At 41.8% G+C, this 24,348-nt stretch overlaps 1 protein-coding gene across 2 annotated transcripts; it reads left to right on the top strand.

Annotated features, from left to right (window-relative positions):
• The first annotated feature begins 1,560 nt into the window (after window positions 1-1,560).
• On the top strand, window positions 1,561-4,387 carry LOC121539950 (regulator of G-protein signaling 21). Of its 2 annotated transcripts, none has more exons than XM_041848601.2 (5): window positions 1,561-1,802; window positions 2,169-2,228; window positions 2,712-2,773; window positions 2,947-3,113; window positions 3,359-4,387. In XM_041848601.2, exons 1-5 carry the CDS (start codon window positions 1,717-1,719, stop codon window positions 3,545-3,547), a joined length of 564 nt encoding a protein of 187 aa, XP_041704535.1. In that variant the 5' UTR covers window positions 1,561-1,716; the 3' UTR covers window positions 3,548-4,387. The 2 variants fall into 2 exon arrangements, with proteins under 2 accessions (XP_041704535.1, XP_041704534.1); XM_041848600.2 differs by having other exon boundaries at window positions 2,709-2,773.
• Window positions 4,388-24,348: the final 19,961 nt, after the last annotated feature.

Raw genomic sequence — 24,348 nt, 5'->3', positions numbered from 1 at the left:
GACTTCTCTTGCTATTTATTTGCTCAGTAAGACGATAGCATGGTATAATATATTAAATTAAACAACATACAGTACCGTTCAAATGTTTGGGGTCACTTCGAAACGTTTTTGTTTTTTTTGGTCCATTAAAATAACATCAAATTGATCAGAAATACAGTGTAGACATTGTTAATGTTGTAAATGGCTATTGTAGCTGGAAACGGCTGATTTTTTATGGAATATCTACATAGGCGTACAGAGGCCCATTATCAGCAACCATCAGTCCTGTGTTCCAATGGCACGATGTGTTTCCTAATCCAAGTTTATCATTTTAAAAGGCTAATTGATCATTAGAAAACCCTTTTGCAATTATATGTTAGCACAGCTGAAAACTGTTGTGCTGATGAAAGAAGCAATAAAACTGGCCTTCTTGAGACTAGTTGAGTATCTGGAGCATCTACACTGTATTTCTGATCAATTTGATGTTATTTTAATGGACAAAAAAATTGCTTTTCTTTCGAAAACAAGAACATTTCGAAGTGAATGGTAGTGTATGAGGGGATGTTCTTGCTAGATGACAGAGACCTCACCTCTCCTGCATCACGACAACATCACACCACTTTGTCCTTCACACAGAGTCTGACGCTGTTTTCCTCTGTCCCAAACGGTTGCCTTGACAGCCGAAGGGAAGTGAGTAATGTGCAGTGTATTTCTGATACTGTCTGAGTTACTCAATACCGTCACTCAGGAACTTCTAGAACGGATATTGTTCATATTGGTGTAAAGCAGAAGTAGAGAGGAGATTCAGCAACCCTTGCAGGACAATGTAATAACATTTAAAAAAGCTTATTTATGGTGTCAACCACACAGGTGATTGTGGTGTGTTCATTTAAAACCTCTGATCAGTTTTTATTGTAAGATGTAAAGGTAGTTGTGTGGTGGTGTGGACTAGAGGGCACAAGGCACATTAACTATAACTGGACATGTTTTGGTGTCACTTGGTTGTGCTTGACTGCTTGTGGCCATCTTTGGGTAAGTTGAGGAGAACCACGTCAGTTACTGTGCAGAATGACAAGGGACAGGTCATTGGACATGGCTGCCTAGAGTCATATGCACATTGGCCATGAGTTGTCTATATGACTCTGGTTACTCTATGCAAAGGCTATAAACCCACAATCTACAAACTAAACAGCTGACTGTGCATATTGAATTTAATCATCATATATTCTAGTAAAGATACACCTTGCTGCTGGATACAGTATGAGAGCTGAAACATCCCAATGACATTTCAACAGCGTATCAAAACACGTACCAAGCGAAGGTCATTATTTGCCTATCACTATGTCTCTGTCATTTGCATTTTAGCAGCTCAGACTAAAAATACTGTGGACATAAAGAGCACACTTTGAACGAGGAGCAGCTAGGCTGCCCGGAGAGAGAGAGAGAGAGAGAGAGAGAGAGAGAGAGAGAGAGAGAGAGAGAGAGAGAGAGAGAGAGAGAGGGAGAAAGAGAGTGTCGCAAAAAGACAGAGAGCGCATGTCACAGGGAGAGAGAGAGAGAGAGAGCATAGGGGCTTCCTCTCTTTCTACGGTTCACTGGGCTGAGTCAGTGATGTTTCAGTGTTTCACCTTCCAGCCCTGCATATAAAGACCTGAGGTGGAGGGAGACCCCTCTATACAGAGAGTGTTTCACCCCAGCATGAGCAGCAGCAGGGGACAGAGAGTGTGGAGTTAAAACATGCCCAACCTAATCATCACAGAAACACTGACACAAACACAGCACTTCAATATGGAGCAGGACGACAGGAGGAGGAACAAGAACTTGTGAGTGTAGCTTATAGCTTTTTTATACTCTCGACAGCTGGCAATTTTGGAAAATGTATTGTGGAGCTTTTGTATATTTTGTAAATATTAGGCCATATATTCAATGTACTCTCATAATACTATGGATTTGTCATATACTTTCTAAATACTAAATATTTTGTATAGTTTTGTCATACAATGCTTGTACATATGTATTAGCATCATACTACATACTATAGGCCACACATTGTATATAAACACTGCATATGTTATACTAAACCTGTGAATACCTTCTACCTAGATACTATATACTGAGATGTCCATATACAGCAATGGAATAAGTTGTTTTATGAGACGATCATGACCGCTCTTTTTTTCTCTCCATAGAGGAAAGAACTTTATGTGCCGACTGCAATGCATGTTCTCACATTCATCCACCTCTGAGAGGTAAGGATTCTTACCCTTCCTTACACTGTTACTCTGTGTTGATCCTAATTGTTGTTGTTATTATTATTATTATTATTATTATATTATTTTAAATATATATATATATTTTACATATATATATATACATATATGTATATATATATATATATATATATATATATATATATATATATATATATATATATATATATATATATATATATATATATATATATATATTACATATATTTTATTGTTCAAAATCAAATACCATGTGTGTTGTAGCATCCATTGGTGTTAGTGGGTGGGAATCCAAATTAAACTTCAGAAAGCAGGCACGCACACACGCACATAGGCAAGCACACGGTGCAACACACTTGATAACTGTGCGGTATAATTGTTTCCAAATTATGTTGGTTCTATGTGCCCTTTTGCCATACCAGTTTTATTTTTAACCAGATTTGATTCTAGTTGAGTAATCACCACACATTTTCTTCCCAGCAGGCTAAGTTTAGAAGATACCCAACAATGGTCTCAGTCACTGGAGAGACTCCTCGAGTCTAAATGTAAGTTTCACTTTATCAGACGATCAAAATAGTTCATGATAAGTAGCTAAATTAGATAAAATATCTAACTGAAAACAGCAAGATAGAAATGTGGAACAAAAACAGCACGTGTTTCCAGGCTTGGGGCTGTATCATTGTTTCATGCTTTGGTGTGTTTTTATTCTTCCCCACAGATGGACTGGCCACCTTCAGAACCTTTCTGAAGTCTGAATTCAGCGATGAGAACATTGAGTTCTGGCTGACGTGTGAGGAGTACAAGAAAATCAAGTCTTCATTCAGAATGTCATCGAAGGCAAAGAAAATATATGAGCATTTCATAAAGGCTGAGGCTCCTAAAGAGGTAAGACTGATATAATACAGTATGTATTACAGTACATGGCTACATGCTAGAGATTTAAATAGCTGCAGTGACATTTCTACAGAAAGCAACACTGCATTTGAACTCTCTGTAACATCATTAATGTTTCAATGTATTTCATCAATATCATCTGGTTACTAAACCCCCCTCAAATCTTTATTTACAGACATGCTATATGAAATGCATCTGTACTTTCTAAATCTAAATGAATCTTGCTCTTGTTCCAGATAAACATTGACTACCACACGAGGGAGCAGATCAAGAGGGCCGTGAAGAATCCTACACTCCAGTGCTTTGACGATGCCCAGAAGATTGTCTATGGGCTGATGGAGAGAGACTCGTACCCTCGCTTCCTGCGCTCAGACATTTACCGATCCCTCCTGGAGTCCCTCGCCACTGACGCCGTCAAGGGCTGATAGGAGCGGATTAGACAACACGAGAACATGAAAACAGTAACTGGAATGTTTGGGCTTCTACAGGATGGAAGGCTGACCAAGCACAGAGAGACTGACAGGCCTTTGTCCCTACAAACCATGGTCCCCACAATGAAGGACCACACCCTGAAACACTGCAAGTGGGATTCGCCAAGAGAAAAAGAAGGACAGAAGGAAAGGTAGAGAGGATATGAGGAACGCTACAGCACTGTGATTGCACTGGATGCTGCTGTCCTTTCTGTGACTCTGGAAGTGATGTCATATCATAGGTGATGTGTGTGTGTGTGCGCAACAGGATGCCTATGATACTGTGATAAGACATGAGATGCAAGGTGGACTTTCACTAGCAACACTAACCTATGTGGTCTGGAGTGAAACGAAGGAGAGAGCGCGCATACAATGGATACCAGCCCAAAATAATATACTGTACTTAATAATATTCACATTTCGTCTCTAAATTCAATCCAGTTTTTTGAAAGGCGGTTGGATCTTTAGATTTGCAAGGCAGTTAAAGACTTCTTACACTGTCTATCATTGAAGAATGACCTATTTAGAAGTAGAGGTTAAGTTGTGTGAGTGCAATTGTAGAGAGAAGAGTAGCCTATGTCCCACTTTGTATATTGAACTTTGAACTCCTACTTCTCTGATGCAGAATATTTTTTGATTGCTTACAGAGCAAGCACAATACAATGTTGATAAATTAAGATTAGAATTTTGTACTATTTATTACACACAGTCACTGTTTGGATTCTGACTTTTGCAATGCTTGTAAAAATGTTCACGATTAGATAGGATGACATTAAATTATTTGCAGACAAATTACTTCTTGTCAATCACTCCTTACCAACAATCTCTTCTGACTTATTCTCAATTAACAACTCAATCAAAAACCAACATTTCACTTTGCGGTTGCCCCTGTATGTCTAAGCCCTTAGATCGCAATATCTACTAAGCTAGAATATGGAAATGTTTTAAGACAATCATAAAGTTTATAATTTAGCCATTTGATTTTGAATATTAGGACCCCTGTAGGCATAATATATATATATATATATATATATATATTTCATGAAACATTGAATTTGGCCTTTACTGCTATAGCCCATAAATATGCATTGAATAACACATTTGTACATGGCAAAACAAGAGAAGTCAAAAAATAAATCATGAGGAACAAGTTTTTGAAGTGTCTGTCCTATATCTGAGAGATGTGGGGGTTTTTTATCAACAAAAAAAGAAATTTGACCCATGTTTGGTCACGTTATTTGTGGCACATTATTATTTGTGGCACATTTGACCCCCTATGAACTTTTTGCACATTTTACAGCCCGGTACTGGTTTCCCTTGAGACGATTCCCCTGAAGCTTGTGTGCGTCATAAACCAGAACACCTTCATTTTCGTGAATGTCTCCCCTTTTGATATTGGTGACATATTAGTTTGTAGCTCCAAAGGTTCGGTCTGGACAGTCGGTTTTGTGAGAAGATCTCATCGAAATGAAGATGTCCGCAAGACTTTCAGATGACTGCCGTACAGCTTGTAGATGCCAAACAACCAACACTGTAGTGTTCGTGAGAGTCTCATCTTTCGATGGTGGTGACTTATTAGTTTCTAGCTCACACAGTTCGGGTTTTACAGACGATTTCGTGACGATTGTCTTGTCCGGATCTTCTCATGTGAAAAAGGCCGCTTCACAAGCCCATGTTATGGAATAGGCACAAACTTTATATCGACAGAAAGAGGGGATTGAGCTGCAGCCACTACAAGTAAGTCTCTAGCTTGAACACTCGGGGAGCTATTCAATATTCAAAATGATGTCACAGTGTGACGCATGGGTGCGTCAATCGACTCTAGTGGGTGCTTTACCTCTAAGAGTCCTGAGACCCAAGCAAAAATCGGCTTTTCATTTATCTCCTTCATTTATCTACATTAGCCTCACTATGAAGTGTTTTACCATTTTATTTTCAGGACAACCAGGACTACAAGTAGAACACAATTTTTTTTGGACATAAACAGTTGCATTCATGAGTTTAATTGACAAATGTAAATAAAGAAATAAGGTTAGCCAAAGCAAAATCCTGGTAAAAATGTATTTATATGAATGCTGTAAGAACAGAAATAGTTTGCTCAGTGGGAAATGAATATCCAACTAGTCAGTGATATTTGTGTGGAGTCTGTAGTTTGTGACAGCAACTACAGTGGGGAAAAAAAGTATTTAGTCAGCCAGCAATTGTGCAAGTTCTCCCACTTAAAAAGATGAGAGAGGCCTGTAATTTTCATCATAGGTACACGTCAACTATGACAGACAAAATGAGAAAAACATTTCCAGAAAATCACGTTGTAGGATTTTTTATGAATTTATTTGCAAATTATGGTGGAAAATAAGTATTTGGTCAATAACAAACGTTTCTCAATACTTTGTTATATACCCTTTGTTGGCAATGACACAGGTCAAACGTTTTCTGTAAGTCTTCACAAGGTTTTCACACACTGTTGCTGGTATTTTTGCCCATTCCTCCATACAGATCTCCTCCAGAGCAGTGATGTTTTGGGGCTGTCGCTGGGCAACACGGACTTTCAACTCCCTCCAAAGATTTTCTATGGGGTTGAGATCTGAAGACTGGCTAGGCCACTCCAGGACCTTGAAATGCTTCTTACGAAGCCACTCCTTCGTTGCCCGGGCGGTGTGTTTGGGATCATTGTCATGCTGAAAGACCCAGCCACGTTTCATCTTCAATGCCCTTGCTGATGGAAGGAGGTTTTCACTCAAAATCTCACGATACATGGCCCCATTCATTCTTTCCTTTACACGGATCAGTCGTCCTGGTCCCTTTGCAGAAAAACAGCCCCAAAGCATGATGTTTCCACCCCCACGCTTCACAGTAGGTATGGTGTTCTTTGGATGCAACTCAGCATTCTTTGTCCTCCAAACACGACGAGTTGAGATTTTACCAAAAAGTTCTATTTTGGTTTCATCTGACCATATGACATTCTCCCAATCCTCTTTTGGATCATCCAAATGCACACTAGCAAACTTCAGACAGGCCTGGACGTGTACTGGCTTAAGCAGGGGGACACGTCTTGCACTGCAGGATTTGAGTCCCTACTGATGGTAGGCTTTGTTACTTTGGTCCCAGCTCTCTGCAGGTCATTCACTAGGTCCCCCCGTGTGGTTCTGGGATTTTTGCTCACCGTTCTTGTGATCATTTTGACCCCACGGGGTGAGATCTTGCGTGGAGCCCCAGATCGAGGGAGATTATCAGTGGTCTTGTATGTCTTCCATTTACTAATAATTGCTCCCACAGTTGATTTCTTCAAACCAAGCTGCTTACCTATTGCAGATTCAGTCTTCCCAGCCTGGTGCAGGTCTACAATTTTGTTTCTGGTGTCCTTTGACAGCTCTTTGGTCTTGGCCATAGTGGAGTTTGGAGTGTGACTGTTTGAGGTTGTGGACAGGTGTCTTTTATACTGATAACAAGTTCAAACAGGTGTCATTAATACAGGTAACGAGTGGAGGACAGAGGAGCCTCTTAAAGAAGAAGTTACAGGTCTGTGAGAGCCAGAAATCTTGCTTGTTTGTAGGTGACCAAATACTTATTTTCCACCATAATTTGCAAATAAATTCTTTAAAAATCCTACAATGTGATTTTCTGGATTTTCTTTCTCAATTTGTCTGTCATAGTTGACGTGTACCTATGATGAAAATTACAGGCCTCTCTCATCTTTTTAAGTGGGAGAACTTGCACAATTGGTGGCTGACTAAATACTTTTTTTCCCCACTGTATGTGAGCTTATTAAAGTATTATAGACACTATGTCCTGGGATTTCCTATGATCTTATATGTAGAAGAACCCCTTACATTCTAACAACTCTTACAGTGCCTTGCAAAAGTATTCATCCCCCTTGGCGTTTTTCCTATTTGTTGCATTACAACCTGTAACTTAAATTGATTTTTATGTGGATTTCATGTAATGGACATACACACAATAGTCCAAATTGGTGAAGTGAAATGAAAAAAATTACTTGTTTCAAAAAATTCTAAAAAATAAATAACGGAAAAGTGATGCGTGTGTTTGTATTCACCCCCTTTGCTATGAAGCCCCTAAAAAAGATCTGGTGCAACCAATTACCTTCAGAAGTCACATAATTAGTTAAATAAAGTCCACTTGTGTGCAATCTAAGTGTCACATGATCTGTCACATGATCTCAGTATATATACACCTGTTCTGAAACGCACCAGAGTCTGCAACACCACTAAGAAAGGGGCACCACCAAGCAAGCGGCACCATGACCAAGGAGCTCTCTGAACAGGTCAGGGTCAAAGTTGTGGAGAAGTACAGATCAGGGTTGGGTTATAAAAAAATATCGAAAATGTTGAACATCCCACGGAGCACCATTAAAAAAATTAAAAAATGGAAAGAATATGGCACCACAACGAACATGCCAAGAGAGGGCCGCCAACCAAAACTCACAAACCAGGCATTAATCAGAGAGGCAACAAAGAGACCAAAGATAACCCTGAAGGAGCTGCAAAGCTCCACTGCGGAGATTGGAGTATCTTTCCATAGGACCACTTTAAGCCGTACACTCCACAGAGCTGGGCTTTACGGAAGAGTGGCCAGAAAAAAATAAGCAAACACGTTTGGTGTTCGCCAAAAGGCATGTGGGAGACTCCCCAAACATATGGAAGAAGGTACTCTGGTCAGATGAAACTAAAATTGAGCTTTCTGGCCATCAAGGAAAATGTCTGGCGCAAACCCAACACCTCTCATCACCCTGAGAACACAATCCCCACAGTGAAGCATGGTGGTGGCAGCATCATGCTGTGGGGATGTTTTTCATCGGCAGGGACTGGGAAACTGGTCAGAATTTAAACTTGTTTCAGTATTCCAGAGATTTGAGACTGGGACAGAGGTTCACCTTCCAGCAGGACAATGACCCTAAGCATACTGCTAAAGCAACACTCGGGTGGTTTAAGGGGAAACATTTAAATATCTTGGAATGGCCTAGTCAAAGCCCAGACCTCAATCCAATTAAGAATCTGTGGTATGACTTAAAGATTGCTGTACACCAGCGGAACCCATCCAACTTGAAGGAGCTGGAGCAGTTTTGCCTTGAAGAATGGGCAAAAATCCCAGCGGCTAGGTGTGCCAAGCTTATAGAGACATACCCCAAGAGACTTGCATCTGTAATTGCTGCAAAAGGTGGCTCTACAAAGTATTGACTTTGGGGGGTTGAATAGTTATGCACGCTGAAGTTTTCTGTTATTTTGTTTATTTCTTGTTTGTTTCACAAGAAAAAATTATTTGCATCTTCAAAGTGGTAGGCATGTTGTGTAAATCAAATGATACAAACCCCCCAAAAATCAATTTTAATTCCATGTTGTAAGGCAACATAATAGGAAAAATGCCAAGGGGGGTGAATACTTTCGCAAGCCACTGTATGTAGCTTTTCATAGATAGCTTTTAATAGTTTGTAGCTCAAACCGTGTCTTTTTTACTGGGCCCCTTCGGGATCACCCTTGTCTCACAAACACCACTCTGTTCCCTTTAATGACACAGACTCATGGTCGGTATCAATGGATGCAGAAGAAAACTACGCATCCAATGGTATAAGCCAGAAGTATGTAACACACAATGTTTTAAAGGGGTTAGAAGTCCAAAACATGCCTGCGTCATGGTGGGACTGCAGGAGTTCAAGTTCACAGCTCAGTAAAGACTAAATGTCTCAGTCCATGATTTCTCACTACAATGTTTTACCAGCGAAACATAAGTATAACATAACCATTCCATGAAAAGTGGTATACAATAATAATTGTGTGGCAATATCATTACCAAATAAATGACACATGCTAATGTTATATTTGATCCATTGACACACCATATTCAAAGAAATGCATGGGAAGTAGTGAGAGGGCTATTACCACATAGAAAATCACGTGACAGCATGACGAGTTTGAGTACACTTGTAGGTCTTCAATGTACATGAAATCATCTCAATGTACAAAAATACAATTTTTCAATGACAAGCTATAGTCGTGGTCAAAAGTTTTGAGAATGACACGAATACTAATTTTCACAAAGTTCGCTGCTTCAGTGTTATGAGATATTTTTGTCAGATGTTACTATGGTATACTGAAGTATAATTACAACCATCCCATAAGTGTCAAAGGCTTTTATTGACAATTACATTAAGTTTATGCAAAGAGTCAATATTTGCAGTGTTGACCCTTCTTTTTCAAGACCTCTGCAGTCCGCACTGGCATGCTGTCAATTAACTTCTAGGCCACATCCTGACTGATGGCAGCCTATTCTTGCATAATCAATGCTTGGAGTTTGTCAGAATTTGTGGGTTTTTGTTTGTCCACCTGCCTCTTGAGGATCGACCACAAGTTCTCAATGGGATTATGGTCTGGGGAGTTTCCTGGCCATGGACCCAAAATGTCAATGTTTTTTTCCCCGAGCCACTTAGTTATCACTTTTGCCTTTTGGCAAGGTGCTCCATCATGCTGGAAAAGGCATTGGTCGTCACCAAACTGTTCTTGGATGGTTGGGAGAAGTTGCTCTCGGAGGATGTGTTGGTACCATTCTTTATTCATGGCTGTGTTCTTAGGCAAAATTGTGAGTGAGCCCACTCCCTTGGCTGAGAAGCAAATCCACACATGAATGGTCTTTACTGTTGGCATGACACATGACTGATGGTAGCACTCACCTTGTCTTCTCCGGAAAAGGTGTTTTCCGGATGCCCCAAATCGGAAAGGGGATTCATCAGAGAAAATGATTTTACCCCAGTCCTCAGCAGTCCAATCCCTGTACCTATTGCAGAATATCAGTCTGTCCCTGATGTTTTTCCTGGAGAGAAGTGGCTTCTTTGCTGCCCTTCTTGACAGCAGGCCATCCTCCAAAAGTCTTTGCCTCACTGTGCGTGCAGATGCACTCACACCTGCCTGCTGCCATTCCTGAGCAAGCTCTGCACTGGTGGTGCCCCGATCCCGCAGTTGAATCAACTTTAGGAGACGGTCCTGGCGCATGCTGGACTTTCTTGGGCGCCTTGACGCCTTCTTCACAACAATTGAACCTCTCTCCTTGAAGTTCTTGATGATCCGATAAATGGTTGATTTAGGTGCAATCTTACTGGCAGCAATATCCTTGCCTGTGAAGCCCTTTTTGTGCAAAGCAATGATGACAGCACGTGTTTCCTTGCAGGTAACTATGGTTAACAGAGGAAGAACAATGATTTCAAGCACCACCCTCCTTTTAAAGCTTCCAGTCTGTTATTCTAACTCAATCAGCATGACAGAGTGATCTCCAGCCTTATCCTCGTCAACACTCTCACCTGTGTTAACGAGAGAATCACTGACATGATGGCAGCTGGTCCTTTTGTGGCAGGGCTGAAATGCAGTGGACATTGTTTTTGGGATTAAGTTCATTTTCATGGAAAAGAGGGACTTTGCAATTAATTGCAATTCATCTGATCACTCTTCATGACATTCTGGAGTATATGCAAATTGCCATCATCAAAACTGAGGCAGCAGACTTTGTGAAAATTAGTATTTGTGTCATTCTCAAAACTTTTGACCACGACTGTATACTACATGATCAAACGTATGTGGACACTTGCTTGTCGAACATCTCATTCCAAAATCATAGGCATTAATATGGAGTTGGTCCTCCCTTTGCTGCCATAACAGCCTCAAATCTTCTGGGAAGGTTTTCCACTAGATGTTGGAACATTACTGTGGGGACGGATGTTGGGCAATTAGGCCTGGCTCACAGTCAGCGTTCCAATTCATCCCAAAGGTGTTTGATGGGGTTGAGGTCAGGGCTCTGTGCAGGCCAGTCAAGTTCTTCCAGACCGAACTCGACAAACCATTTCTGTATGGACCTCGCTTTGTGCACGGTGTTATTGTCATGCTGAAACAGGAAAGGGCCTTCCCCAAACTGTTGACACAGATTTGGAAGCACAGAATCGTCTAGAATTCTGTAGCGTTAAGATTTCCCTTCACTGGAACTAAAGGGCCTAGCCCGACCCGTGAAAAACAGACCATTATTCCTCCTCCACCAAACTTTGCAGTTGGCACTATGCATTGGGGCAGGTAGCGTTCTCCTGGCATCCGCCAAACCCAGATTCGTCCATCGAACTGCCTGACTGTGAAGTGTGACTCATCACTCCAGAGAACGTGTTTCCACTGCTCCAGAGTCCAATGGTGGCGAGCTTTACACCACTCCAGCCGACGCTTGGCATTGTGCATGGTGATCTTAGGATTTTGTGTGGCTGCTTGGCCATGGAAAACCATTTCATGAAGCTCCCGATTAACAGTTATTTTGCTGACGTTGCTTCCAGAGGCAGTTTGGAACTCGGTAGTGGGTGCTGCAACCAAAGTTTTTTATGTGCTACACGCTTCAGCACTTGGCAGTCCCGTTCTGTGAGCTTGTGTGGCCTACCACTTTGCAGCTGAGCCGTTGTTGCTCCTAGAAGTTTCCACTTCACAGTAACAGCACTTTAAATTGACCGGGGCAGAAATTTGACGAACTGACTTGTTGGAAAGATGGCATCCTATGACGGTGCCACGTTGAAAGTCACTGAGCTCTTCAGTAAGGCCATTCTACTGCCAATGTTTGTCTATGGAGATTGCATGGCTGTGTGCTTGATTTCATATACCTGTCAGCAACGGTTGTGGCTAAAATAGCCAAATCCACTCATTTGAATGGGTGTCCACATACTTTTGTACATATACTGTATCTCTTCATCAATGTGGTTAGATTTTACTTCATGCTTTTGTAATCTATCTGAAAGACACATCTGCTGTCTTGTTTCTATGTTGTTTTGTATATGTAGTGAACAACATATAAACAGGAAGGTGTGAGTTTCAGTTTCTCACGACAAGACCAGGTTTTTATGAGAAGTAATGTGTTATTACAGTAAATGGAAAGTTAAATAAACAATATGTGACAAGAGACTATGATCCTTGAGTGTTACGGATACAGGTATCCTGTGTTTTTGTGTGTTTCTCTCCTTCTGCCCTAATCACAGGTGTCCTGTATGTTCCTGATTGGTGGTCGTTGAGGTGTCTGCTGATTGGACCAATCAATGAACATTCCTGTTTATTGCACCACCTGTTATTCGTTTGTTCAATCACGCATCCCATTTTATAAAAACCAGACTTGTGGTTGTTGCAAGAGAGAGAGACTTTTTGCCATATGTGAGTATGGACACGGTGGTGTCCTGTGTGTTGTGTACGCACTAAGTTGTTGGTTACCCTATTGGTAACATTATTAGAATATATTTCTTTACCTGAGTGTGGATACTGTTGTATCCTGTGTACTTATTTAATTGCTGAGTACCCTGTTTAGTAGTTTTGTGTGTTTTTTGGGAAAAGGGGGGTTTAAGCTAGTTGCCCTTGGGCGTACATTACCCGTAGGAAGAAATCTGTCTATAAACACCAGTTAGACCTGAGCGGACCACCCACTGTATTTTTGTATGACTAGCAGTAGCCTAGCGGTTCTTTAGGCAGGCTAGATCAGTTTAGGGGGTTTTACACTATTGTTTCATTTCTTGGGTCCTGCTCAGCCCTTTTTCCCAAACCTTTACCGTGTGTTTAGTAATAAACCATTTATGTTTGACGGTAGTTCACGGTTGTTGTGTCATTTTTGGTTCTCGCTGTTCCAGGTCACACTTATAATTTGCATAATTTATGTTACGGGTCTCATGTCCATCCACCCTAGACGTTTAGAGCCACGGGGTTCGTAACATAAAGCAAACACAAGTTTGGTGTTTATACAATGGGATGTGTGATTGAACAAACGCGTAACAGGTGGTGCAATTCACAGGAATGTTCACTGATTGGTCCAATCAGCAGACACCTCAACAACCACCAATCAGGAACATACAGGACACCTGTGATTAGGGCAGAAAGAGTAGAAACACACAAAAACACAGGATACCTGTATCCGTAACACTCCCACCCTTAAAAGAGCAAACCACAATGGTTTGCTACACGTACCATCACAACACCCAAATTCACAAATCATCCTATCGGGATAACAAAAAAAAACCTAGATCATTAAACACGAGACAAAGCATCTGCCAACACATTATCCAACCCCTCTTCGCAGAGGAATGGCCTCTGGGTACCTGGCGGCCACACACATAATTGTCAACATAAACTGGTTACCAGCTTTTGTTTTTGGTAATGGTCCAACACAATCAACCATCACATGTTCGAATGGTTCACCTATGGCCGGTATGGGACAAAGAGGCGCGGGGGAAATAACCTGGTTCGGTTTCCCAACTACTTGACAGGTGTGGCAAGTCCGACAGAACTGAGCCACATCTTGTTTTAAGCCAGGCCAAAAGAAATGTCGCAAAACACGATCATAAGTCTTGGTGACTCCCAGATGTCCGGACCACTGGTGATCATGAGCGAGGGATAAAACATTTTGTCGAAAGGCTGTAGGAATCACTATTTGGTAAACAGCATTCCAATCTCCGCCAGCGTCAACATGGGAGGTCCATTTACGCATGAGGAGATTACCATCAATGAAGTATGCCATGTTTTTCTTCTTTAGCTCGTCCTCTGAGACAACACTAGAAAAACATTTAGCCAGGCTAATGTCAACCTGTTGGTTAGCGATCAGCTGCTCACGAGTAACTGGTAACTGTATTGCTTCAGCAACAAGTTCCACATCCTTCTTCCTTTCTCTGGGCTGTTGGTCAGACTGCACCAGCTTACCAGAGGTAGCACCGAACTATCCTCTGGGTCACACTCTCTGAATAGAATCGTGTCTGACAAATCTACCACTTCACCCACTTGTCGTGCTTGAGCACGTGTGACAGCACAAGCGGGGAACACATCTGGATAACCCTGTGCCAGCTCCTCGGAGAGAGACTGGTCACTTTTATCCAATACCTCCAATATGGGTATTACCTTTCCTCCGGCAATATCGTTGCCCATTATAAATGTCACACCTTTTACTGGCAACATCGGACGTACGCCAACTCTGAACAATCCACTGACTAACTCAGAGTGTACGTTCACAAAGTGCAATGGCACTGGGACGAAACCCATTTCAATTCCTTGTACTAACACACTGGAACCACAATATGTATTATTAGACAAGGGCAACACATCAGCTAGTATGAACGACTGCGCCGCACCAGTATCTCTGAGGATTCTAACTGGACGCTGAGACGCTTCGTCATCCGATATAGAAACAAACCCCTCAAAAATAAACGGTTCATAACTGTGATCTAGGACAGGGACTTTCAAACCACATTCACTATGAGGCTTCTGTCTTGATTCCGGCCTTACAACCGTACGAATCAGCCCAACACCCGTTGGCGGCCTGGCGTGCTGAGGCATCCCCGGTTTGCGTTTTAGCAGAAAGCAATCATTAACTATATGTCCCACCTTATGACAATAGAAACAGTGACGCACATCTTTTGGGCGTGCTGGATGCTACTGCTGGTCGACTAGGACTAGAAGTTAGCAACTCCGCAGCCCTGCTCTCCGTACGAGCCGAAAACACGCTCTTATGCGTCAACACAAACTTCGTCTGCCAATACAGACGCTTCCGACAGTGAGGATACTTTCTGTTCGTTCAGATAAACTACAATGCGTTCCGGTAAACAATTTTTAAACTCTTCTAACAAGATTAACTCCCGTAGAGAGTTAAAATCAGTTACCTTACTAGCACTGTGCCATTTGTCAAACAGATTTCCTTTGTCTCTAGCAAACTCCACATAAGTCTGAGTAGGAGACTTTTTATGAGACCTAAATCTCTGTCGATATGCCTCAGGAACAAGCTCATAGGCACGAAGAACAGTAGCTTTGACCATCTCATAATTCAAACTGTCTTCAAGAGGTAGCGCTGCCAGAACCTCTTGGGCTTTACCTGTTAGCTTACACTGAAGTAATAGGCACCATACCTCGTCGGGCCATTTCAATGCTACCGCTATACGTTCAAAAACACTGAAATAGGAATCAACCTCTGACTCCCTGAACACAGGTACCAAGGTGATCTGCCTACTAATATCAAACGTAGCAGATGACACAGCTGGTGAGGATGGCTCACTAGCAGGCATAGTATTAGCAGAGACTAACCTCGCTGTTTCTGCCTCTAGTTCCATTTACGCATCGCCAGTTCTTGATCAAGCCTACGCGTCTCAGTTCTTGATCAAGCCTACGCGTCTCCAGTTCCATCTTACGCGTCTCCTGTTCTATCTTACGCGTCTCCTGTTCTGCCTCTAGCTCCATTTTACGCATCTCCAGCTTGTCTTGCCTGATTTGTGCCCGCTCTTCCGCCTCTATTTGGAGCCGTGTCGAGCGGACATCCATCCTGGCATCACTGTCAGTCAGTGGGGAGAGGGGGGTCATAACGGGGCAATGTGGCTGGAGCCTTAGTCTCGTCCTCAGACACTGATGGGCTTACAGGAACAGCAACCACATCCCCTACAGGAGCAGCAGACTCAGGCGGCGGTAACTCAAGCACTCGCTCGTTTAACAATATCGCTAACACTACTTCCCTAACTTCTGCTTTCACTAAACCCCTCGGTATGGGTACAGAAAAGTGGTCAGCCAAAGCCTGTAGATCCACTCTACGACAACTCTCAAAAATCTCCCACGTAGGGTTTTCCAAAAATGCTTCCAAATCAAAAGTAGCCATCCTACTAGCAACACGAGCCGTCGACTACTGAACACACACAAAAACAGGTAGTACAGCTGCCAAGCTCAACACTGAACCAGACACTTACTAATTTGCACGAGTAGCATGGGATAGATCCCAGACGAGCCCCCAATTTATGTTACGAACCCCGTGGCTCTAAACGTCTAGGGTGGATGGACATGAGACCCGTAACATAAATTATGCAAATTATAAGTGTGACCTGGAACAGCGAGAACCAAAAATGACACAACAACCGTGAACTACCGTCAAACATAAATGGTTTATTACTAAACACACGGTAAAGGTTTGGGAAAAAGGGCTGAGCAGGACCCAAGAAATGGAAACAATAGTGTAAAACCCCTAAACTGATCTAGCCTGCCTAAAGAACCGCTAGGCTACTGCTAGTCATACAAAAATACAGTGGGTGGTCCGCTCAGGTCTAACTGGTGTTTATAGACAGATTTCTTCCTACGGGTAATGTACGCCCAAGGGCAACTAGCTTAAACCCCCCTTGGGGGTTCGTAACATTGAGTTATTAAGAACCACGACATTGCAGATAAAGGTGTTTCATCATCTCAATGACAGTGGGCCCTCCTCATCTGACAAAGACCTTCATGGTTGTTTGTCTCTGCTGTATGTTACAAACAAGGTCTCTGTGCATGATGAATTCGCCATTTGGAAGTATTTATACTGTCCAAGGTATGGCCCTCACCTAAACTATTTCAGAGGCCCTCATGTAAACTACTTTACAAAGTCCAAAAACATGTTATTTTGCATCACTTGAAGTGGTTTGGAATGTCTTTAAAGGGTTTTAAGTGATCATTGTGTTCCATCCCATGCATTGCACATTACTATCATTGCTGTGTTTGCCAAGTTGTACAGTACACAGTTGCTTTAAAGGAAAGGTTCACCCATTTTGAATGTTATATATTTTTCGTGCATCTCTGAGTGATGTTCTATCGATTCCCTGGGTCATTTCATGTTTTCATGTGTATCTGAGTTACTGGCATTCAAACAGGCAGAAATCCAGCCGGTATGACGTAGCACCGTGATAAAGTCGCTCTCACTACAGTGGAAGTTAATAGGAACCCAACTTTTAGATCATGAAAACGTTTATCATACATGTCAGATTTCAATACTGGTCGATGTCATAACTCGGGAGGATGTCTTCTCTTGAATGAGCCATTGATAATATTTGTGCGATATTCCTACTTCGAGAAATGTGTAATTTAACGGAGGGTCTAGCACATTTTTCCTATTTGTCTGCCTCTTTAGTCCAGGGTGCATTGCATGGTGATGCTGCCAGAGATATTATAGAAAGGAGATAGGAATCCAATGAATTAATGAACGTATAACGCCCCACCCAGCAGACTGCCGACCAATCGCATTCACGTTGTCATGAGGTTGCTAAGCGAATCGTAACACAATCCCTTCTCAAAGTCAGTGTATACCGCATGTTGAGAAACGTGCCTATTTTCCTCAAAAGTATGTAATTTCACGATTCTAAAGCTATACAATGCTTCAAATAGTAAGTTAATTATCTCATATCTCAGAAAATATTTGTAATGTTGTAATTCTTGTTGATGAAATGTGTGCTAATGTTGGGTTTTTGAGCTAGCGCTCAATAGACTCCCATTCACTCCTTGAAGGAGAGTGCTCCTTGTACCAGAATCGCCCAGAATGCACCGCTCGGCTCATTGGCGTAGCATGGGCAACGTTTCGCATCTCCTCAAAAGTACTGTATATGTGCCGTTGCGAGTAATTTGAAGCACATTGTTTTTATTTACCCTCATAAACAACACAACAAAACACGCACAGCCTGCAGGAGCACAACTAGTTCTTTCGGACTCCGGATGCTTAGGATTCCTAGTTGGGTACAAAATATGCTTCAGTGCTGGGAATTACCTACTACTACGTAAGGCTTTTTGGAAACATTAGTGTCTTGGTGGAAACTTGGCTCCGCTCCCCATTCTCTTATGAACAGTCAGCTGCTTACACACAGTCTGCACATCATAATGAACAGAACAGACCAGCCCCCTCTCTGTTTTGTTGTCCTCAGCAGGCCTGGTGATTGAGCTGCTAGTGCCAATTCACAATGAGAATCAAGACACAGAGAGATGCAGATGTACTGTACTAACAATGATATATTACAAAAATACCAAAGTGTTGGATGCATGGACTCTGCTCAAAGTTAGTCAAAGATGGATGGATGAATGGATGCTGTGAGAGTTGACTGACTCATACAGTATTAGGAAGGATGATGTACATGTGACAGTTATTCTGGGTGGTCCTCTGTAGCTCAATTGGTAGAGCATGGCGCTTGTAACGGCAGTGTAGTGGGTTCGATCCCCGGGACCACCCATACGTAAAAATTTATGCACGCATGACTGTAAGTCACTTTGGATAAAAGCGTCTGCTAAATGGCATATTATATTATTATTATTATAAGGAAAACAGACCCCTCGCCAATATCAACATGGTAGTCAAGCAAATCAACAGGGATGTAGTTTCTTAATATGGCTAATGTCTTAATCTGAACAATTTAGTACATTATGCCTGGGCAGGATTACAGTGGGGAGAACAAGTATTTGATACACTGCCGATATTGCAGGTTTTCCTACATACAAAGCATGTAGAGGTCTGTACACTTCAACTGTGAGAGACGGAATCTAAAACAAAAATCCAGAAAATCACATTGTATGATTTTTAAGTAATTAATTTGCATTTTATTGCATGACATAAGTATTTGATCACCTACCAACCAGTAAGAATTCCGGCTCTCACAGACCTGTTAGTTTTTCTTTAAGAAGCCCTCCTGTTCTCCACTCATTACCCGTATTAACTGCACATGTTTGAACTCGTTACCTGTATAAAAGACACCTGTCACACACTCAATCAAACAGACTCCAAACTCTCCACAATGGCTTAGACCAGAGAGCTGTGTAAGGACATCAGGGATACAATTGTAGACCTGCACAAGGCTGGGATGGGCTACAGGACAATAGGCAAGCAGCTTGGTGAGAAGGCAGCAACTGTTGGCGCAATTGTTAGAAAATGGAAGAAGTTCAAGATGACGGTCAATCACCCTCGGTCTGGGGCTCCATGCAACATCTCACCTTGTGGGGCATCAATGATCATGAGGAAGGTGAGGGATCAGCCCAGAACTACACGGCAGGACCTGGTCAATGACCTGAAGAGAGCTGGGACCACAGTCTCAAAGAAAACCATTAGTAACACACTACGCCGTCATGGATTAAAATCCTGCAGCGCACGCAAGGTCCCCCTGCTCAAGCCAGCGCATGTCCAGGCCCGTCTGAAGTTTGCCAATGACCATCTGGATGATCCAGAGGAGGAATGGGAGAAGGTCATGTGGTCTGATGAGACAAAAATAGAGCTTTATGGTCTAAACTACACTCGCTGTGTTTGGAGGAGGAAGAAGGATGAGTACAACCCCAAGAACACCATCCCAACCGTGAAGCATGGAGGTGGAAACATCATTCTTTGGGGATGATTTTCTGCAAAGGGGACAGGACGACTGCACCGTATTGAAGGGAGGATGGATGGGGCCATGTATCACGAGATCTTGGCCAACAACCTCCTTCCCTCAGTAAGAGCATTGAAGATGGGTCGTGGCTGGGTCTTCCAGCATGACAATGACCCGAAACACACAGCCAGGGCAACTAAGGAGTGGCTCCGTAAGAAGCATCTCAAGGTCCTGGAGTGGCTTAGCCAGTCTCCAGACCTGAACCCAATAGAAAATCTTTGGAGGGAGCTGAAAGTCTGTATTGCCCAGCGACAGCCCCGAAACCTGAAGGATATGGAGAAGGTCTGTATGGAGGAGTGGGCCAAAATCCCTGCTACAGTGTGTGCAAACCTGGTCAAGACTTACAGGAAACGTATGATCTCTGTAATTGCAAACAAAGGTTTCTGTACCAAATATTAAGTTCTGCTTTTCTGATGTATCAAATACTTATGTCATGCAATAAAATGCAAATTAATTACTTAAAAATCATACAATGTGATTTTCTGGATATTTGTTTTAGATTCCGTCTCTCACAGTTGAAGTGTACCTATGATAAAAATTACAGACCTCTACATGATTTGTAAGTAGGAAAACCTGCAAAATCGGCAGTGTATCAAATACTTGTTCTCCCCACTGTATATGTGCCTTCAGAACGTGTTCACACACCTTTACTTTTTCCACATTTTGTTGTGTTACAAAGTGGGATTAAAATTGATTTAATTGTCATTTTTTGTCAACAATCTACACAAAATATTATTGGAAAATAAAGCACTAATATATTTTGATTAGAGAAGTATCAACCCCCTGAGTGAAAACGTGTTATTATCACCTTTGGCAGTGATTACAGCTGTGAGTCTTTCTGGGTAAGTCTCTAAGAGCTTTGCAAACCTTGATTGTACAATATTTGCCCATTATTCTTTTAAAAAATCTTCAAGCTCTGTCAAGTTGGTTGTTGTTCATTGCTAGACAGCCATTTTCAAGTTTTGCCATAGATTTTCAAGCCGATTTTAAGTCAAAACTGTAAATAGGCCACTCAGAAACATTCAATGTCGTCATGGTAAGTAACTCCAGTGTATATTTGGCCTTGCGTTTTAGGTTATTTTCTTGCTGAAAGGTGGATCTGTCTCCCAGTGTCTGTTGGAAAGCATACTGAACCAGGTTTTCCTCAAGGACTTTGCCTGTACTTAGCTCTATTCCTTTTCTTTTTATCCTAAAAAAATCCCTTAACATGATGCAGCCAGCACCATGCTTGAAAATATGAAGAGTGGTACTCAGTGATGTGTTGTGTTGGATTTCCCCCAACATAATGCTTTGTATTCAGGACCAAAAGTTAATTTCTTTGCCACATTTTTTACAGTATTACTTTAGTGCCTTATTGCAAAAAAATATGCATGTTTTGGAATATTTGTATTCTGTACATGCTTCCTTCTTTTCACTCTGTCATTTAGGTTAGTATTGTGGAGTAACTACAATGTTGTTGAGCCATCCTCAGTTTTCTCCTATCACAACCAGTTAACTCTGTAGCTGGTTTAAAATCACCATTGGCCTCATGGTGAAATCCCTGAGCGGTTTCCTTCCTCTCCGTTAACTGAGTAAGGAAGGACACCTGCATCTTTGTAGTGACTGGGTGTAGTGATACATCATCCAAATTGCAATTAATAACTTCACCATGCTCAAAGGGATATCAATTGTCTGTAAGGGACCTTACAGATCATTTTATAAGTGGGGTACAGAGATGGGGTAGTCATTCAAAAATCATGTTAAACACCATTATTGCACACAGAGTTAGTCCATGCCACTTATTATCTGACTTGTTAAGGACATTTTCACTCTGGAAGTTATTTAGGCTTGCCATAACAAACGGAGTTGAATACTTATTGACGCAAGACATTTCAGCTTTTCATTTTTTATTAATTTGTAATACATTCTAAAAACATTATGGGGTATTGTGTGTAGATCAGTGAAAATCTAAATTGTATACATTTGAAATTTAGGCTGCGCTATATAAATATTGTACAATCCAGGTTTGCAAAGCTCTTACAGACATACCCACAAAGTCTCACAGCTGTAATCGCTGCCAAATATGATTATTTTCTTATTTTGTCCTTACAGTGTGATTGCTTGCATGTGTGGCTGTCATCAATGACCACTCGCAAGCTGCAGCTCAACCGTAACAAGCCTTAAAAAGGCCTTAAGAGTAGTTCCCTTTCCTTCCCACTTCAAAGCCCTCAACACCTCCACAGTTCCTTCACAGGGTCTCCGACCAGACAAAATCCTAGAGAACCGTATGGCCAATCTCAATTCAACCACTATCCCTCTGATATTGCTCATACTACTCATCCAATCTTTTCAGATCTATGAGAGGTCAAAGGGTAGTGGCTCGGGGTTGAGGTTGAGGTTGGACTGGGCCTGTGTGACCTTGGACAACCAATCAGAGTGGACATTAGAAGACCACTCATCCAATGGGAAGATCCAAACACTTGTACTACCATATGGAGAATTCTGCCTACATGTAATACCAGTGACTGCCTATGATTTTGAGCAGTAATTCAAAGACACTGATATAAACAATACCACTTTGTATTTACGGAACATTTAAAACATTGTTCCTGTACATGCAAATTCACAGATTTCCCATTACCTCTTTGGTCATCCCACACTGGCATACTGTACCTACAGTAAGCTGTAATTTCTGGGTAAGGACAAACATTAACATCATCCACCATGCATTTGCATGAAGTCAATGGGTGAATGGAAAGATGCAGCGATACTGCCAAGTCAGGTGATTTGTGTGCTATTATATTATCATGCTGGTGGGGCAAGAACCAGTCATTCAGGTTGGAGCGCTGCGCTGAAAACTCACATTGTCACTCTGGGTCAGTTGGACAAATACACAACTGTATTTTCTTTCATATGAAGACAGGAGATAATATTTGTTGAGTCTAGATCAAGGGTCCCGAACATGTCGATCATGAGCTACCAGTAGCTTGCAGCCCACCAACGAGTAGCTTTACAAACAATTTTGAAAGTATATGCAACTTTTAATGTGTTCCATCACAAACAAATCTCACATGTATCAGACACTGCAAGCTTCCAGCTACTATCTAATCAATGCAACTTTGACATTATCCCACCCCTGGTTAGTAACTATTTGCTTAAGAAGACAAACCTAAGACAATATCTGCCAATGATTTTCCAGCAATATTGCCCTTATCTGTCTGTGTGGTGTGCCCATTTGTCGATCACTCTGTGTGTAGCCAGTTGATGAGATAACCGTCTTGTGGATTGACAGAAATAATTTCCCCAAAACTTTCTCAATTAAATGTTAACTGCAAAGTAGGCTTACCTCACAGAAGTATATCATGAGTAAGTACAGTTGAAGTCGGAAGTTTACATACACCTTAGCCAAATACATTTAAACTCAGTTTTTTACAATTCCTGACATTTAATCCTAGTAAAAATTCCCTGTCTTAGGTCAGCTTGGATCACCACTTTATTTTAAGAATGTGAAATGTCAGAATAATAGTAGAGAGAAGGATTTATTTCAGCTTTTATTTCTTTCATCACATTCCCAGTGGGTCAGAAGTTTACATACACTCAATTAGTATTTGGTAGCATTGCCTTTAAATTGTTTAACTTGGGTCAAACATTTCAGGTAGCCTTCCACAAGCTTCCCACTATAAGTTGGGTGAATTTTGGCCCATTCCTCCTGACCGAGCTGGTGTAACTGGCCCTCTTGCTCGCACACGCTTTTTCAGTTCTGCCCACAAATGTTCTATAGGAGTGAGGTCAGGGCTTTGTGATGGCCACTCCAATACCTTGACTTTGTTGTCCTTAAGCCATTTTGCCACACATTTGGAAGTATGCTTGGGGTCATTGTCCATTTGGAAGACCCATTTGCGACCAAGCTTTAACTTCCTGACTCATGTCTTGAGATGTTGCTTCAATATATCCACATAATTTTCCTTCCTCATGATGCCATCTATTCTGCAGCAAAGCACCCCCACAGCATGATGCTGCCACCCACGTGCTTCACGGTTGGGATGGTGTTCTTCGGCTTGCAAGCTCCCCCTTTTTCCTCCAAACATAACGATGGTCATTATGGCCAAACAGTTCTATTTTTGGTTCATCAGACCAGAGGACATTTCTCCAAAAAATACGATCTTTGTCCCCATGTGCAGTTGCAAACCGTAGTCTGGCTTTTTGATGGCAGTTTTGGAGCAGTAGCTTCTTCCTTGCTGAGCGGCCTTTCAGGTTATGTTGATATAGGACTCGTTTTACTGTGGATATAGAAATGTTTGTACCTGTTTCCTCCAGCATCTTCACAAGGTCCTTTGCTGTTGTTCTGGGATTGATTTGCACTTTTCGCACCAAAGTACGTTCATTTCTAGGAGACAGAACGCGTCTCCTTCCTGAGTGGTATGACGGCTGCATGGTCCCATGGTGTTTATACTTGCATACTATTGTTTGTACAGATGAACGTGGTACTTTCAGGCATTTGGAAATTGTTCCCAAGGATGAACCAGACTTGTGGAGGTCTACCATTTTTTTCTGAGGTCTTGGCTGATTTCTTTTGATTTTCCCATGATGTCAAGCA

Source organism: Coregonus clupeaformis, chromosome 26 (assembly GCF_020615455.1).
Source record: "Coregonus clupeaformis isolate EN_2021a chromosome 26, ASM2061545v1, whole genome shotgun sequence".
Classification (NCBI taxonomy): Eukaryota; Metazoa; Chordata; class Actinopteri; order Salmoniformes; family Salmonidae; genus Coregonus; species Coregonus clupeaformis.
Note: the sequence above shows the minus strand (reverse complement) of the source record. Positions and strands in the feature narration are given on the sequence as shown.

Coding starts and splice junctions, on each gene's coding strand:
- LOC121539950 (XM_041848600.2), top strand. CDS start 1,717: ATGCCCAACCTAATCATCACAGAAACACTGACACAAACACAGCACTTC. Junction 1,803..2,168: donor AGGAGGAGGAACAAGAACTT/GTGAGTGTAGCT, acceptor TTCTCTCCATAG/AGGAAAGAACTTTATGTGCC. Junction 2,229..2,708: donor CATTCATCCACCTCTGAGAG/GTAAGGATTCTT, acceptor TTTTCTTCCCAG/CAGGCTAAGTTTAGAAGATA.